Raw genomic sequence first — 17,964 nt, 5'->3', positions numbered from 1 at the left:
AATGAGCCTCTGGCACCAGAAGAATGCAGGATGCCATGAGGCCGAGCAGTCTCAAGAACTCGGACGCTGGGAGATTCTGGGCAAGTTGAAACTTGTGCACCATCTTCTGAAAGTGAAGAGCCCTCACCTGGGGAGGAAAACACTGCCCCAGGGATGTGTTGAGCACTGCTCTGATGTACTGGAGCCGCTGCGTTGGTGTCAAATGGGACTTCTTTAAATTGAGGGAGAAGCCCAGCTTGTGAAGGGAGTGGCAGATGACGGACAGATGATCCAGGACTTGCTCGGGAGAGCTCCCCCTGATCAACCAATCGTCCAGGTAGGGGTAGACGTGAATCCCCCCTTTCCTGAGATGCGCTGCCACCACCACCATGAGCTTGGTGAAAACACTTGGGCGGAGGTCAATCCGAACGGCAGGACCCGAAACTGAAAGTGCGAGTCGCCAACCGCGAACCTCAGGTACTTCTTGTGCTTGGGATGGATCGGCACATGGAAGTAAGCATCCTTGAGGTCGAGGGACACCAACCAGTCCTGAAGTTGAAGGGCCTGGAGGACTTGAGAAAGAGTCACCATCTTGAACTTGTCCTTCCTGAGGAGTTTGTACAAATCGCGCAAGTCCATGATGGGTCTCAATCCCCAGTCTTTCTTCGAAATCAAAAAATAAGCGGAATACCATCCCTTGTTCCTCTCCGCTACAGGCACCAGTTCTATGGCGCCTTTCTCCAGCAGGGCTTGAATTTCCTGCGCAAGGAGCGGATCCGGTGGATTGTCGTGAGGCCTCTGCCGAAAAGGAAGACGGTAGCCGTGGGTTATGATCTCCAGAACCCACACATCTGAAGTAATGGCTCGCCACTCTTCAAGATGCTGCGCCAGCCTTCCCCCAACCGGCGAACCATGGGACCTGGCCTAATGACTGAGTGGTAGCGGCTGCGGCGTTGCCTGAGGACAAAGAGGCAACTGCCCGAGCGGCCTTGGCACCTCGAGTACCCTTGTTTCCACCTTTGGCACTCTTACGGTAGCCTCTTTGACTGCTAGCTCCTCTCGCTTTACTGAAGGACGAGTAATAGCGAAAGGAACCTCCCCTCCATTGCTGTCACCTAGGACGAAAAGGCGGAGGTGGGCGAACTGCAGCGCCCAACGACTTTGCTGCAGCTTTGGAGGTCTGCAACCTCTCAAGGCTCTCGTCAGCCTTGCTGCCAAAAAGATGTTCACCGTCAAAGGGCACGTTGAGGAGCCGGGACTGCACATCAGGAGCGAACCCAGACTTCCGCAACCACGCAAACCTGCGTATTACAGTGCTCGCTGCCATGGACCGGCAGACGCAATCTGCTATGTCCAAACCCGACTGAACGGCCTCACACATGGCATCCTTGCCATCCTGAACCATAGCAAGGAAACCATCCCTTTCCTCCCCTTCGGGAATACGTTCAGCCGCTAATGCAACACAGTTCCACAGAGTGTGTGTGAAACGAGACAAGGCACATATGGAGTTGGCCGCCTGAAGCGCCATAACCCCTGAAGAGAACACTTTCTTCGTCCAGCCATCAAAACGTTTGTCATCCCTATCCGGAGGGATGGTAGGATACGACGCCTGCTTTGCCGGGGCCATAGCCGCCTGCACCACCAAATTCTCCGGAGCGGGGTGCCTGGATAAGTAGCAGGGGTCGCTACTGGCTGGACAGTATTTTCGCGACAAAGACTTGCCCACTGCCGGGAGACTCTCCGGAGCAGTCCAAGCCGCCGCCACCCTTCTCTGCAGAGCCATATGAAACGGCAAAACCGGGTCAGTGGGGGTACCAAGATCAAGGATGTCCGTGAGATCATCCTGAACGAACTCCCCTGGGGGAGCTGACCAACCCAAGTACTCGGTGACCCGAGACATAAGGCGTCGATATGAAGAATCGGCATGAGTGCCAGGCTCCGGCCTACAAAACTCCACCTCCGGAGAGGTGTCCTGTCCACTGGCATCATGCAGTGACTGCCTCAGGTCATCAAACTGGCTATGGGCCGAAATAAGCTCATCTGGTACCGTAACCGGAACCAAGCCGTCATCAGAGCCTTCATCACCCTTTGAAATGTACTCCAGGCGGGGAGAGGAAGACATCTGGGGACCAAAGCAGTGCCTGACCTTAGCCAGAGCCTTTCTAGGGACTAACCCCGTGCCACAGTGCCCCTCCGACACCACCACCTCGAATGGCGTCGAGGGCGCCGAATGAGTCGGCGCCGGCAGAAACGGCGGCGGGCAAATCGGCGTCGACGTCAGCTGCGGTGTCGACACAGACCTCGAAGCCGGAGCTCCGAACGGGTCTCTCGATGACCTAGGCGCCGACAGCGTCGACGACCCCCTCGGAGGCAGAGCCTCGAGAGAAATCGTCGACGACCTCGGCACCACAGGCGTCAACGTCTTCTTCGAAGACGACACAGGATCACGCAGTCTCGAGCGCGTCGAGGACCGGGACCTGGAACGGGCATGGCGAGAACGGCTACCCTTGTCCGAGCGGGACATCTGCCGCGAGCCGTGCCGACCACCCAAGCCCGAAGGCGTACGAGCGGCGTCTCTCGACTGGTGCCGACCGACCCCACTCGGAGGCGCGGACGGACCGGTGCCCTGCGATTCAAGAATCGCTAGCATCTGCTTCCCGAAGGAAGCCCATTCCTCCGGTGTCGCATGCATGGAGGGATAAGCGATCCGCCGACGGGCGGAGTCCTCGGAAGAGGACGGGGAAGGCGACCTATGCCGGCGCTTCCGGGAATGCCTCGAAGAGGCGGAGGAGTGGCGAGACCGACTCCTGGAAGGAGACCCACTGGACTTCCGACGATGACGCTGAGAGTGGCCCCTCGAGTCATCCGTCGAAAGCCCCGCAGACCTCGACTTCCGGGGCTTAGGCACCCGACCTACCGTCAGCTTCTTCTTGCGTTCCCGCAAGGCCTTTGCCGTGAGCGACTGGAAGTCGACACAGTCGTCCGTATCGTGGGCCTCCCCAAGGCAGGCATCGTGCGAGTCCGTGACCGACATCTTGGACCCATAGTCCCCGCATTTCTTGAAGCCCGGACGCGGGGTTGAAGACGAAGTAGACATCGCCACGAACAAGTCTTCACAAAAAACCGAACAGGTTCAACGAACGGAGAAGAAAACGGCAAACTCCAAAGAGTTGAGGCGTACCGAGATTCACGAAGCGAACACATTCGCGGAAAAAACGGAACTGAGGCTATGGGCGTCTTGCGCCCTACTTATCACATCGGGTGACGTCGGCCGACGGAGGAGGTCTTCGGGGACGGCGCATCGATGTCATCGACGCAGGATGCAGATGCCGAAGATTTTCCGAAGCAGCACAGCTGTGGACATTACCTGTCACAGATATAGACTACGTCGGAGGACACAATCCCCTCGAAAGAACATTATAAAAATATACATGAGTTAGTTGGTGGTGTGGGGGGATCCCACCACAGATGTGTGTAATGGAAAGGGGGGTGGCCCTCTCCCCCCACCCAAAATGGAGGGGGGCTCTCATGTAGACCTCACTGGGGGCAGATTGCTAGTGCAATCTGCCCCTAGGAAGGGGCACATGTACTGGGGGGGGGGTGAGGGTCAGTAGACACCCAGATACAGCTTGAAAGGGGGCTGTGATCCAAGAGTAGTAATTATGATTTGTTGTTTTTGCTGGGCTGACCATAGGTAACAAAATATTTTTTGTTTCCTTTACAGCTTTTTCTATGAGAGCAGCTGCAACGTTATGCGAGTACTGTTTTTTATTATTCTACGGTTAGGGTCCATTGTCAGTGGGGTGGGTGGGACTGGGCCGCCTGGGGATGTATTTTGGTGGGCTAGGACACAATTGCAGTGTCAGGCCCCAAATTGCTCCCCATGCCAGCGTAACATTAGTGTTTCCCTGGGAGCGGCTGTCTCCCATGTGGGTTGACCGCCCACAAGTCCTGGCTGCACCTCTGGCTGTGCTGTGTTACAGATGTCACCTCCAGGGACGAATGGGGATCCAGCCGGGGCTCCCTGGGACTGCCGCTGCACTTGGGGATGGCCAACCCACATGGGAGACAGGTGCCTAAGGCCAGGTACGTGATCCCCAATCATCCTGGTATTCTGGCTGACCTGCGTTACAGCTTTTCCCTCTGGGAAACAGATGCCCACGGCCGGTGACATCACCTCCAACCATCCTGGAGTTCTTGCTGGCCTGTGTTACAGCTTTTCTCCACCATGGAGTCCCAGCATTGTGCCAATACCTCCCGAAGGGAAATCTAACGCAGCCCAGCCAGAACTCCAGGACGGTTGGAGGTGATATCCCCAGCCTTGGACATCCGTATACCATGTGGGTGTACCGTCCCCAAGCACAGCGGCAGCTCCAGGGAGCCCCGGCAGGGTCCCCTTCCCTCCCAAAGGGAAATTCTGTAACGCAGCCCAGCCAGCAGTCCAGGATGGTCGGGGGTGATGTCCCTGGCCTTGGGCGGCTGTCTCCCATGTGGTTTGACCATCCACAAGCCCAGCAGTGGTTCCAGGGAGCCCCAGCAGGGTTCCGACCTTTCCCAGAGGGAGAAGCTGTCACACAGGCCAGCCAGAGCACCAGGATAGTTGGGGGGTAATGACCCTGGCCTTGGTGATCTGTCTCCCATATGGGGCAACCATCCGCAAGTGCAGCAGCTATCCCAAGGAGCCCAGCAGGGTCCCCATCCCTTCCCTGAGGGAAATTCTGTAACGCAGCCGAGCCAGAGCTTCAGGATTTGTCGTGGGTGATGTCCCTGGCCTTGGGTGGCTGTCTCCCATGTGGGTCGACCGTCCCCAAGTCCAGTGGCAGTTCTGGCAGGGTCCCCGACCTTTCCCCAGAGGGAGAAGCTGTAACGCAGCCCAGCAAGAACTCCAGGCTGGGCTTGGGGATGGTCGACCCACATGGGTGACGGGTGCCCAAGTTTTGGGACATCACCCTGACCATCCTTGAGCTCTGGCTGGGTTGTGTTACGCCTTCTCCCTCTGGGAAAGGACAGGGAGCCCGCTCAGGCTTCCTGAAACCGCTGCTGGCCTTGTGGACGGTGAAGCCATATGAGGGACAACCACCCAAGGCCAGGGACATCACCCGCAACCATCCTGGAGCTCTGGCTAGGCAGCATTACAGAATTTCTCTCGGAGAATGGACAGGGACCCTCCCGGGGCTCTCTGTGACTGTCGTTGGACTTATGGACAGTCAAAACCTTTCTTTTACGCTGTGGTAGGTGCAACCACAGGTAAGGTACAGTTTCATCCGGACACCTGTGGGAATGTAGGAAGGTAGGACATGTGTTTTTGGTGGCGTGTTTCGTGGGTGGGCAGAGGGAAATGTCTGAAAATTGTATATTTTTCCCTAAATTTGGGACTTTGCCGGGGCTTCTGGGTAATACATTGCATGCATGCATGGGGTTCCCCGTTTTCCTTGGTGGCTGCGACACCCCAGGCCCAAATCTGTAGGTGGGCTTCCCAAACCCTTTGGGGGATAGCAGTGATTTAACCTTTTCCCTTTGCACCCAGGTTGAGCCATCTACACATCTGAGGCACTGTTTTTGTCGGCACACCTGTGGGAACGCATGGCATGTGTTGTTGGCGGCGTGTTTCGTGGGTGGGCAGAGGGAAATGTCTGAAAATTGGGTTTTTTCCACCAAATTTCAGACTTTGCCGGGGAGTGTGGGTAATACATTCTGGGGCGATTCGCTTAACTCAGACCTCTGTCTATTCTCACAGGTGTCTTTCTGGAAATGCATGGGGGTTCCCCGTTTTCAATGGTGGCTTCAACACCCTAGGCCCAAATCTGTAGGTTGTCCACAAGAGCAAAATCCTGCAGAATCTGCTCTGCCGAAAGACATGGGGTTACCAGTGGTTTAGCCTTTTCCCTGTGCGTCCAGGTAGGTGCACCCACACATGTGAGGTACCGTTTTCGTCGGGACACCTGTGAAAACGCAGGAAGGTAGGACATGTGCTGTTGGCAGCGTGTTTCGGTGGGTTGGCCGAGGGAAAAGTCTGAAAATTGTGTTTTTCGCCAAATTCCAGACTTTGCCGGGGATTGTGAGAAATACATTGTGGAGTGTCACGCGTGTCTTCTTTTCTGAAATGCATGGGGGGCTGCCTCTTTTCCTTGGTTGGTGCGACACCCCAGGCCCAAATCTGTAGGTTGTTCACAAGAGCAAATACCTGCAAAATCTGCTCTGCCAAAACACTTGGGGTTACCATTGGTTTACCCTTTTTCCTTTGCGCCCAGGTAGGTGTACCCACACATGTGAGGTACCCTTTTCGTCAGGACGCCTGTGGGAAAGCGGGAAGGTAGGACATTTGTTGTGTTTGTGTGGTTTTCATACCGTTTTCGAACATTTGCTGATGCACTTTGGCACACAACCCTTTTGTTTCCCAAATGTGACCTACATTTAGTCGCTGCTTTAGGCACTATACACTTTTGTTACCTGCACAAGTCGCCTACCTTTCAGAAATTCTGCCTGTGCCCTTTCAAAAAATGTATGCGCGCCATTCCTCACCACATTTGTTTGCCTTACTTACACATGCTAAGTAAGTATGTTCAGGTCGTAAGTATAAAAAGCCTGCATACCATGGCTGTGTTTTTGGCATGTGGTATTGCTCGTTTTGTAAAACATTACGAAAAATGTGAGATTTCCTAACTGGAAGAGTCTGGGGAACGTAGCGGGGCATTGCTTTTCTTGAAATACACAGAAGCCATTGCCTTACCGGGCCAACCCTGTCCACCATATGTGTAATTTTCCTAATTTTTTCCCAAACTATGGAATTGTTCCCTAGATAGTTGTTGCCTGACCTGCGCAAATCCCCCCCTTTCTAAACTTGGAATTTTGTGTACTTTTCAGAAATGTATACCTTTCTGTCTTCCCATTCAGCTTTCCTACCCTCCTCTTCCATTCTATCCATGCATGTCCTTTTGGAAAAAAAAGGGCAAAATCACCTACCTCTCAAAAACCGGATAGTACCCATATCAAAATATGTTTTATTTGATTTCCACTCAACCTTTTCTTGAAAGCCTGGAAAATGGCGAATTCAGCGTAGCAAACTATTTTTCCTAGCTTTTACAAGGAAAAAACCACAGACTTCTTTGTACATCATTTCATTGCCATTTTCTGAAAAAACCCAAAATGTTCTCCCTTTTTGGTTATTTTCTTTCACCCCTTACAGCAAACCAGGATTCCTTGGTGGCGTTATGGCCGCCTACATGTGGGAGGAAAAGGGGCCAAATTTGGCAGAGATATCTCATGTAACAAAAAAGTTACAAGGGATTGAATGGCGACATACCGAAATCATCAAAAAAGCCCTTGGTACTGGGGAAAAAAATTCTTGGCAGTTAAGTGGTTAAAGGTGGGGAGCAGCCTGTGAATTATTGTGTGATCCATTTCCAATAATGTTACAAAACCACTTACTTCTTGCCCCAGTGCATGGGAGTGAGACTGTGATATGCTAGACCATTGGATTGAGGCTACATGTGTCTGTAAAAACAACCTAAAATGATAAATTACACAAATTTGTCTTGTGGGATACGTTGTTAAATTTTCCCCAAACAAGGTCGTGCTCAATGGAAGATTTTGCAAACACATTAAAGAAAACAGAGCAACATTTAGACAATAAAGGTCTTACCTTTTAAAGCCTGGCGTGTTTGATATCTTGTTGTTCCTGGAGAGGACTGCATAGATAGCACAGATGTAGATGTTGCTACCAATGTGGGCGCTCCTATTGTGGGTGCTCCTGTTGTTGTGGGTGGTGCAGCCAATGTGGGTACTGCTGTTATTGTCGGAGCTGCTCCTGTCATCGTAGGGGGACCTGCTGTTGTAGGGGCTGCTGCTGTGGTGGTCGTAGGGGCTGCTGCTGTAGTCGTCGTAGGGGCTGCTGCTGTGGTTGTCATAGGTGCGGCTGCTGCAGTCGTCGTCGTTGCTGTGGATGGTACCGTCGCTTCTGGTGGTGTTACAGTGGAAGCCTCGGTCGTTGATGGCTGCTGCTGTTGAGACTGTTGCTGCTGCTGTTGCCTATGAATCTTCTGCATATGCCATTTTTGCGAAGACGTTTGAAATTTGCTTGATGAATTCCATACTACTCTTGGCGGAGTAGGTGTGGAAGGTACAGTTTCTTTTGGCAAAAGTGGTCTCTGCTTTCTTAAAGGGCTTCCTGTTACTGCAATGGGGATGGCGACAGTACAGGTAGCACTAGTTGTTGCTGTAACAGCAGGTACTGGAATTTGTGCTGCGGATCTAGTAAGTATAGGAGTTTCAAGCTGGCTTGGTGTAGTTATGCTGGTTGTAGCTGGCGTTTTACCTGAAGCTAAACAAATGAAAGATATAAGAATGCATTTTAATTCAATGTTCTGTTCATTTGTTTCCCTCATCTATCACAAGAAGACATAATTAGACATTTAAAGCATGGAAGAAGTGAAGTGGCATTCTGCAATTTCCATAGCATGTCACTAAAGGTACTTCCAGACGTGTGGTAGAGTACATACTGACCATGCAAGTCTCTGCCATGTGCGGGAAAGGCATGGTATCAAGAGAGACACAGACTCAAGTGACATAGTTTCAGATACTTTATTTCACATAACGCTGGGAGTTAGGGGAGTTTTCCCAATGTCTTACTGGCAGTTAAGGCTTTAGTAAGCTATCACAGTGGTTTGTAGATCCCCAACTCTTAGTATCAGTCTGTACTACTCAGGACCTTGGTAATGTGGCAGAGCAGTCAGGCTTATTTTAAGAGGAAGATGTGAGCTGTAGGTAAGTACACTGCATCTTAGCTAGACAGGCACAACAAAGAAGCACTTACACATATATTTATATAAAAGATATATATTTATTATATTTACACCAGAATCACTTTAAATAATTCAGACGTTTACAGTGGAACACTTAGGAATACTAGATAATACACTTCAAAGGACACTTTCCCTTTTGTGTTTGTTTGCGGTTACATTTGTAGGAACATTAGAAAGAGAAATGACAAGGTTATCGTATTATTGGTAATTGCGCACTCATGCGGTTTTCAACAGGTCATACAGTAATGCATTTACCATGCAAACACACATGGAAAAGTCACTTAAAGGGAGGAAAATAAGTGGTTAGTGCAACTTGAGCTTCGTTCAAGGTTCTAGAGACCATTTCTTCACCTGGCAAGTCTTGTAAGTCCAAAAACAAAACCCTAGCTAAAGGCAGTTCGGAGATGGCTTGAAATCTTGACAAACAGCGAATGATGAAGAGTTCCTGCAGATTTCTTCCAGTGTCTAAAGTTATTGAAGCAGCAAGTTAGCAACTAACAAAGGAGACCTTAAAACGGATTCACGAAGCGGCTTGGGTCAGAGGTAAGAGGGGGTTGCCGTGGACACCTCTACGTTCCTCTGGAGCGACTTCTTGGAATCAGGTAAGCAATAACTTTTTCTCCACAGTACCTTCGGTATGAGGAATGTGCTTGTGCTGGATGCGCCGTAATGTTGCAGTTCTGGACCCCGACCTCTGGATTCCTTGGTCTGATGACAAAGACAAGACAATGGACCGTGTCTCTCAGCAGCAGTCTCGAGGGAGGACCTTATGGGTTCAGCAAAGATTTGGACCGTTTCCTCGTTTCGACAACGATGCACACGAAATGGGCAGCAGGTCTCCTGGTATTGGTGTTCCGCAGCTCTGTAAGCTCCTAGGACCTCAGTAGATGAACAAGTTACTTACCAACTGGTAACATTCTTTTGACTGGATGTTCGTCCAACATGTTCCACATCTTTGACACGTAATGTCCACAGCTGTGCTGCTTTGGACATTTTTCAGCAGAGGGGGTCCTGCGTCGATGGCGTCGGGTCGATGTCCCTCAAAGGCCTCCGTCGAGGGTGACGTCATTGGATGCTATAAGTAGCACGCACGGCGCCCGTAGCCTCAGTTCATGTTTTTTCCCTCCACAACGTGTGACATAATCGCACACACAGCCTCCTTGACTGCATATAGCCTTGTGGGAACGCAAGCTGCAATAACAGGAAATTCTTCAGAGGGGCAGGATGGGAGGGTTATGAGGAATACATTGGAAGAACATCTAGTCGAAGGAACGTTACCAGTTGATAAGTAACTTGTTCTTCGAATGGATTGTTCCTCCACCGTATTCCACATCTTTGACAGACTCCCAAAGCAGTATCAGTGATTGGAGGAGGGAGAATTTAGATATACCCAATCAGATGGCAGAATAAAGCACTGACTTTTCCTTGATGCTTTTTGCATCCGCGCCCTGAGCGCGTTGTTGTGCCTGCTCTCCCCTCCCACTTCCTGGTCCTCCTCTCCCTCCCGCCTCCCTGCCCGCCCACACCCCCCCTCCCCTTCCTCTTCCTATAACCATTCCCTCCTGGGCAGCCCACTGCCCGGCAGCCCCCTGAGGCTAAGGGCCCCTAGGCCAAGGGCGACTCCTACAGTTGCAGCTCCCTGTGTGTCTGCAGGTGTCCGCAGGGGACGCCAGGCGCCAGCATCACTTGCTATCTCCACCTTCTCCCGGCCCACCCCACCTACACCGGGTCACTACATTCGCATTGGTGTCTTCACCTCACTGTGTTCAACTGTTGTGGTAACTAGGGTTTTTCTCCCCTCGCAGGATTCTCAAACTTAGGTGGGCTCTCCACTGTGTACCTAATACGCATTACTGTTGTTGTTCTGAATTGTGGTAAACCTGTGCTTGCCGCTCTATTCCTGTCTGCGGGCTCTCGCATCATCTGTCCCCCCCCCCACTCCCTCCTACTCCATGGTGCTCTCTATCTCGCCTATCTTCTCTAACTGCTTCTCCATTGACTATCCTGCTCCCCTCACTAAATCTGGTAGGAAAAAGTTTAAAAAGGACCTCCTGGTCTTCAACCGAGGCCTCCCTATCGCTGACACCTACACTAGTGCCTGCTCTAAGGAAACTCTCACTGACATCCTCTTTTTCGTGCCTTCACCTGACCTATGGACCCTTCATATGGTCTCTGTGCTCTCTCCTTTTTCCTCTGCTCCCATTAATGGTGGCACCCGTTGGGATGTCCTCTTGGCCCCCTTCCGCTCCTCTAAGGCCATCATTAATGTCTACGCTAATGGGACCATCTTGGTCCAAGGTCCTCAGGCCAACCTTCACCTCTTTGATAGACGCTTCCCTCGCCTCATCAACTTCCAACTTCCTTTCCTCTCCGGCTGTCCCCCCTCCTCTGTCCTCGGCTACCTTGCCTCTACCCTCCCTCCCTGCCCCCTCTCATGCTCCTTCTTCACCTCCTTCTTCTACACCTCCGCAGGGAGTACCTCTGATCTGTACCCCTCCCCGGAAGTCCTTCAAGGCTGGCAACATTCTCCACATTGCCACTCTTAACTCTCGCTCTGCCATCAAGCTTTCCTCTGATATCTGTTGCCTTCTTGAGGAACTGGACCTTGACGTCCTCGCTCTCACTGAGACATGGTCACAGCCAGCTCTGTCACCAGCTTTGACACACTCCTACCTGACGGTTACAAGATCTTCTCCGTGCCCAGGCCCAACCGCGCGCAGGGGGTGTTGCCCTTATCTTCCCTGAGTGGATTCCTGCCACTGTCACTCCTACGCAGACCTACTCCTCTTTTGAATGTCTTGTCTGCCGACTCTCTCTCTCTCTCTCTCTCTCCTAGCCATTCCCTTACCGTGGCTACTATCTATCGGCCACCTGGTCAAATTTCCTCCTTCCTCTCTGAGTGGGCTGACCTCTCCTCCTCACTCCTGTCCTCAACCACTCAACTCCTCTTTCTTGGTGACTTCAACATCCACCTTGATGCCTCCTGTCCCCCCACTGGACTCTTTCATGACCTCTACGACCTCACTCTCTATTCTCCCGTCTGGGCCTACTCATTCTGCAGGGCACACTCTTGATGCTCTGATCTCTTCTGACCTTCCCCTCTCTGTCCCTCTCTCCTGGAGTGATCACTTTCTCCTAACCTCCCACCTCACCCTCCCTACCCCACAGGCAAAGCCACCCTCATCATTGCCACCCACCTTCTCGGTCATCCGACCCATGAAGCGTGTGTCAGTTGAGGCTTTCGCTGCCACCTTCTCGCCCCCCCTCCCCCTTCGGCTGACTCCCACCCTGACACAGCCCTCTCCATGCTCCACACTCTGCTATATCTGATACTCTTGATATCCTTGCCCCTGTCATGAGAATCCGCCTGAAGCCCAAAGCCAAATGTAACTCCTGGTATGACTCGAATCTCGTCACCCTAAAACGCAAGTGCAGGGTGGCTGAGAGGAAATGGCGTGCTTCATGTTCATCCTCTGATAAACTGGCCTGCCGCCTGCTCCAAAGGCAATACCGTCTCTCCGTTCTCACCAAAGAAAGAGCCCTTATCCAAGCCCGCATTTCTGCGGCATCCAACAACTCGGCTGAACTCTTTAAAATCTGCAAGGAGCTTGCCAACCCTGCTGAAGTCTCTACCTCTCCTGTCCCGTCCCGTCCCAGGCCCTCTGCACTGCACTGGCCTCTCACTTCATCTCTAAAACTCAGGACATCCTGTCCTCACTCTCCTCCTATCACCACCCTCCCTCTCTTCCCGGCTCTTCCTCTGGCCCTTCTGCAGCCACCCCTCCTTCTCTGCCTTTCCACTTCTTTCTGCTGACGAGGTTTCCAGACAAGTCCGATCTATGAAAGTCTCGTCTAAACAGGTTCACCCCTGTTCCTCCAAAACTATCAAGGACCACATTGACTCCCTGGCTCCTGCCCTGGCTGACTTTTGCAACCACTCCTTCGCCTCTGGAGTCTTCCCATCCCCCCGCAAGCACTCCCTTGTGCAGCCTCTTAAGAAACCCTCTTCCGACCCCTCCTGCCCGGCTAACTATCGCCCAATCTCCATCACTCCCTTCCTCGGCAAGCTCCTGGAGAAACTGGCCATCTCCCAGCTTAACCTCCATGCTGAAACTGTTGGTAGCATCCTTGACCATCTGTCTGGCTTCAGAGCGGCCAGAAGCACGGAAACTGCTCTCCTGAACATCCGTGAGGACCTGCTCTTGAACCTCGACTCCAACACTCCGTGTCTTCTCATTCTGCTCGATCTCTTTTCTGCCTTTGACACTGTCAACCATGCCATCCTGCTCAACCGTCTCCGTGATAACCTGGGTATCACTGGTCAGGCTCTGGCGTGGCTGACCTCTTTCCTTTCCAATCGACCCTCCCAGGTCCAACTTGGGTCCTTCCTCTCTGACATCTTTTTCTCCACCTGTGGTGTTCCCCAGGGATCTAATCTCTCTTCCTGGCTGTTCAACCAGTATCTGGCACTCCTTGCCCACCGCATCGCCGTTCTCTGTCCCTACTTTCAGTGCTATGCGGACGACACCCAGCTAATTTTCAGGCTACCCTCGGCCTCCTCCTCTCCTTCCCTCATCTCGGACTGTCTGTCTGCCATCCAGGAATGGTGTGCCGCCAATGACCTCTGCCTTAATGCTAGCAAGACTGAGATTCTACTCATCGGCACACCCACTCCCTCCTTCCCTGTAGCTCTCTGGCCAGCCTCGCTTGGCCCTCCTCCTGCTCCTACCTGCAAGGCAAAAAACCTCGGGGTCATCTTCGACTCCACACTCTCCTTCTCTCCTCATATATCTGACGTCTCTAAGAAGTCACACTACCAGCTGCACCTCCTCAGAGGTATTCTTCCCTTCCTCTCCTTCCCCCAGAAGCTCACTGTCTCCCAAGCCCTGGTTCTCTCGAAGCTGGACTACTGTAACAGCCTCTATCTTAATCTGCCTGCCTCCACTCTCCGTCCCCTGCAACTCATCCAGAACAGAACTGCGAGTCTTGTCCTTGGCCTCAAGCCCAGGGACCGTATCTCCCCAGGACTAAAATCTATACACTGGCTCCCAGTGGCTGCGAGGATTAAGTTCAAAACCCTCTGCATTGTCCACAAGGCCTTCTGGGGCCTGGGGCCTAAATACCTTCAACTCTCTCTTCCTAAATATCTTCCTTCCTGAGCCCTTCGCTCATCCATCTCCAACTCCCTCAGGGTCAGCCGCTTCTCGAAGCAACGAGCTGGGGGTAGATCTCTCGCCGTGGCAGGGGCCTCCCTCTGGAACAGCCTTCCTGCCTCCCTGAAACTTGAGGTTCCGGAAGCACCTCAAAACCTTCCTCTTTGCTTCTGCTTTCTCTCTCCCTCTCCCCTGCTAAATTCTCGACTGAATCTGCGCAGAATCTGCAACTGGGCCACTCTCACCGACCTCGGTCCTGGGCCCAGCCACTCTCCTCTTGCACTGCCTCCCTGGCAACCCCTGCACTGAGGGACTGTCTCTGTATCCCTACAGCCCCTCCTTTCCCAGCACTTGTCTGCACTTACCTTGCACTTGCCACCAGCTGGCCCTATTTATTTATTTTATTCTACTTACTTGTACTGCACTTCCCCCCCCTCTCCTTCCCCTTGCACTTTTCCCATCCCCCTACCCCTGCACTTGCGCGGTCTGAATGACACCTGGCCTAGTAGGATCGTTGTCTGTCTTCCCCTTGTTCCCCCCTCCCTGCCTCGTCGCGCCTTGAAACACTTGTGTATAGGCGTGTTACAAATGCCATATCATATCATATCATTTACCAAAGGCCATATCTTGACCATGGAAAGTATCCAGGGAGTAATGCTCGACAAAGGTGTGGATGGAAGACCACCTTTCAGCATCACAAATGTTCTTAAGAGGAACTCCCCGTTGCAGGGCTGTGGATGTAGCCACGCCCCTGGTGGAGTGAGCTCGCAAACCCTCAGGAGGGTCGTTGACAGCAAATCTAACATTTAGCAATAGTGAGGATAATCCACCTGGACAAGGTCTGTTTGCTAACAGCCTGGCCCAATCAGTGTCCAGTGTACCGCACAGAAAGTTGGTCGTCCACTTGACCCTGGACATCGTAGAAATATAAAAGCTCAAAGCTCTTCTAGGGTCCAACCTATGGAGTCTCTCCTCTTCCTTACCAGTATGAGGAGGAGGAGGAGGAGGAGGATAGAAAGCAGGAAGCACCACCTTCTGGCTCAAATGAAACTCAGACACTACCCTAGGTACGAAGGACGGATCTACCCTCAGTACAACCCTATCCTTGAGGAACAAAGTAATGGGTGGCTTAGATGAAAGTGCTTGCAACTCGCTCACTCTGCGAGCAGATGTAACTGCAATAAAGAAAACCGTCTTGAAGGTCAACAGTTTCAAAGGACAAGAGTGCAAAGGTTCAGACAGAGCACCCATCAAGAATTTCAAGACTAAATTGAGATCCCAAACCGGCTCATGAAAAGGGGATGGCGGGAACACATTTGTGAGACCTTTTAGAAACTGGGTAATCAAAGGAATCTTAATATAAGAACATTCTTCAGAGGAGCGCTTGAAACTAGATAGAGCTGCCAGGTAACCTTTAATGGTACCCACTTGAAGACCCTTGTGGGCCAAAGAAAGCAAGAAAGAAAGAACCATCGGAATGGAAAACTGAAAAGGATCGACATTGTGTCCTCTGCACCAGTCGCAAAACATATGCCAACGGCAATGGTAGAGGGATTTGGGTGCCAGACGCCTGGCCGAAAGCAACACCTCCATCATGTCATCCGGGATGTCCCAATTCTTATATCTCAACCTTTCAGAAACCATGCGTGAAGGTTGAGAGTCTTGACCTCTGGATGGAGAACCCGGACCCCACAACCCCTCACGCATGCGCGCGAGAGAGAGAAAAAAAATCCTCTGTGGGGTAGACGGCGTGGAGGACAGATGGACATTTCTAGAAGGTCTGGGTACCATGCTCTGTACGCCCAATTCGGAGCAATTAGGATCATGTGGGACCTGAACCTCTGTAACCTCCTTAGAACCTGAGGAATGACGGGGACCGGAGGAAGTGGGAATGACTGTTAGGGAGAATTCTCATTTTATGGCTAATTTCCCTTACCTAAAGAGTCCCCCAGCAGCTTTGCTGGATTTGAAGGAGTTTCTTTTTACCTGCTAAGAGTGAGACTCTTTTTCCCACTCTTAGGCATTTTTGCTATGTGTGTTCTAGGCTATTTATGTGTTTAATGCTTATGGGATCTTCTCAACCCCATAGGAACCATCTTTATTCAAATGTGTTACACACCACCCTCAGTGCAGTGACACAGGGGTGTCTTAGCGACCCCCAAACATAGACTCCATACCCTGGGACTGACTACTGTCTCCCAGGGCAGGTAAAGTCCCCATTGACTTTACTAGTCAAATCCTATGAACTAAACCAGTACAACCCATCTTACTATGGAGGTACTGGAAGGGGTTAATAGTTTTTCCCCAATGTTCATTTTCGAGAGTGTACCCTACAGTACCTCTCTGTAAAGTTTCTGGCTGGTGCAGTGGTTACTACCATAAATTTTCGTCCGCAAATATTTCTCTATGGGATTTTCCCATTGTTCGAGGCTACCACTTTTTCTGACAGCCTCTAACATACCGCCGGTGCATATTAATATTAACTTTGCTCCGGTAGGTTTTATTTGCCAGAACTTTAATATACCTTCTTTCGCGTGTCTTTTTCTACAATCCTAACCCGGTCGGGGATCCTTTGTTCGTCCGTTTGTCAGGCTTCTGCTCAGAAGCCCTCCATCCGGCGCCACTGAGTCTGGGGTGGGTCCATTGAGTGGGAGGGGGAGTAGGACCCCTGGACAGGGTTGCCTCAGCAACCCATGTCACACTATCCTGATAGGCTGGAGGGTCTCCCGCCAAGATGACCACTCCACTGTGTGAGTGACAGCTAGGCTGTATGAATGGGAACCTTTCTACATAAAAGCAGGGTCCTGAGGACTGGAAGAGCAAGACGTCACCACTGGAACTAAGAAGCCGAAGAGGAGAGAAGCCAAAGACATCTGCAATGACTGAACCACCGTGAAGCCCTGCTGCAGCGTCTCACCACTTTTCTCCACACGAAGAGAGAAGATCTTCACCTGCAAGAGCCTTCGTCCCTTGAGCTGGTGGGGCCAACCAGGTTGCCAATCGCCTTCCCGGACCTGCCTTGGTCGAATCTCCCGTACCCTGTACTCGGGAGGACGGATAGCCAGGCACCAGTCCCCCCGGACCGTGATTTAAAGGAGCGTACCTTTTATTCGTCGGGCAGCGCCGCGGCTGGTTTCATCCCTGGGTAGTGCAGTAACTCGAACCTTCCTCCACGACGAGCGCATCTCTTCCTCTGCTGGATCACCCGAACTGCAGGAACTACCAGGAACAACCGCCAGCGTGGTAGCCACTTCTTCATTTTGACTCTGGTCACATTTGTTAGATCTGCCTTCTCGAGATCGATTCCCCATTTCGAACTGTATGGTGCACCCCTTTCTTATAACTACTCTTTCTTCCAACTGCATAATCATTGTGAAATGCCATTCTGCTCAATTTTCATTTTAAGTATTGCTTACACTGATGCACTGTCTTGCTGAACTGGTTCAGAACTGATGGGAACTGTTGCTAGGGTGTATAAGAACCTATTTCTGAATAACTTGTGCTTTCCCTTCCTTGTGAGGAATTGTTAGAGGATCCCTTGTGTGTAGTTTTCACTGTGCCGTTTTGCTCAGTTTTCACTCTGGTTCACTTGGTCTAAAATTCATTTAGGGAGTGTGTATATTTTTCCTTGACTTCATTTAACTTGCTTGATACTTGTGATACATGTGTTTTATTAGAAGTGTATAAAAAAATATATATATACTTTTTAACTACAAAGCTTTGGTCAGTGTTTCCTTGTTCCATAGTCTAATGGGCCTAATGTCTAAACCCTGAATACTGCTCATCTCCCTCTTGAGATAAGTCTGACTGCTCAGCCACAGCAACCAACTAAATCTTTGTGGGACAGACTGATACCAAAGGGGATTTATTGCTCTCACCTGTAGTCCTAATCTGATGTAGTGCTCCCTAAGGGAACTGCACTGGATTCTGCCTAACAATGACCAATGTATGACAAATGCGTCCCCCTAAAGCTCCTCTCGGAGGATATTCCCTTGAGCAATATATCTCGCACTTCCGGTCGCGAACAGATC

General features: G+C 51.4%; 1 protein-coding gene across 5 annotated transcripts in view; it reads right to left on the bottom strand.

The window, feature by feature from the left end:
- Positions 1-17,964, bottom strand: part of ZMYND8 (zinc finger MYND-type containing 8) — a 1,749,249-nt gene that overhangs the window by 450,183 nt on the left and 1,281,102 nt on the right. For all 5 annotated transcript variants that reach the window (XM_069651296.1, XM_069651297.1, XM_069651293.1 and 2 more), the window contains exon 15: positions 7,622-8,299. In XM_069651296.1, coding sequence (XP_069507397.1) covers positions 7,622-8,299 — 678 coding nt within the window. The remainder of the gene's footprint in view (positions 1-7,621; positions 8,300-17,964) is intronic.

Source organism: Ambystoma mexicanum, chromosome 3p (assembly GCF_040938575.1).
Source record: "Ambystoma mexicanum isolate Mex_15411 chromosome 3p, UKY_AmexF1_1, whole genome shotgun sequence".
Classification (NCBI taxonomy): domain Eukaryota; kingdom Metazoa; phylum Chordata; class Amphibia; order Caudata; family Ambystomatidae; genus Ambystoma; species Ambystoma mexicanum.
Note: the sequence above shows the minus strand (reverse complement) of the source record. Positions and strands in the feature narration are given on the sequence as shown.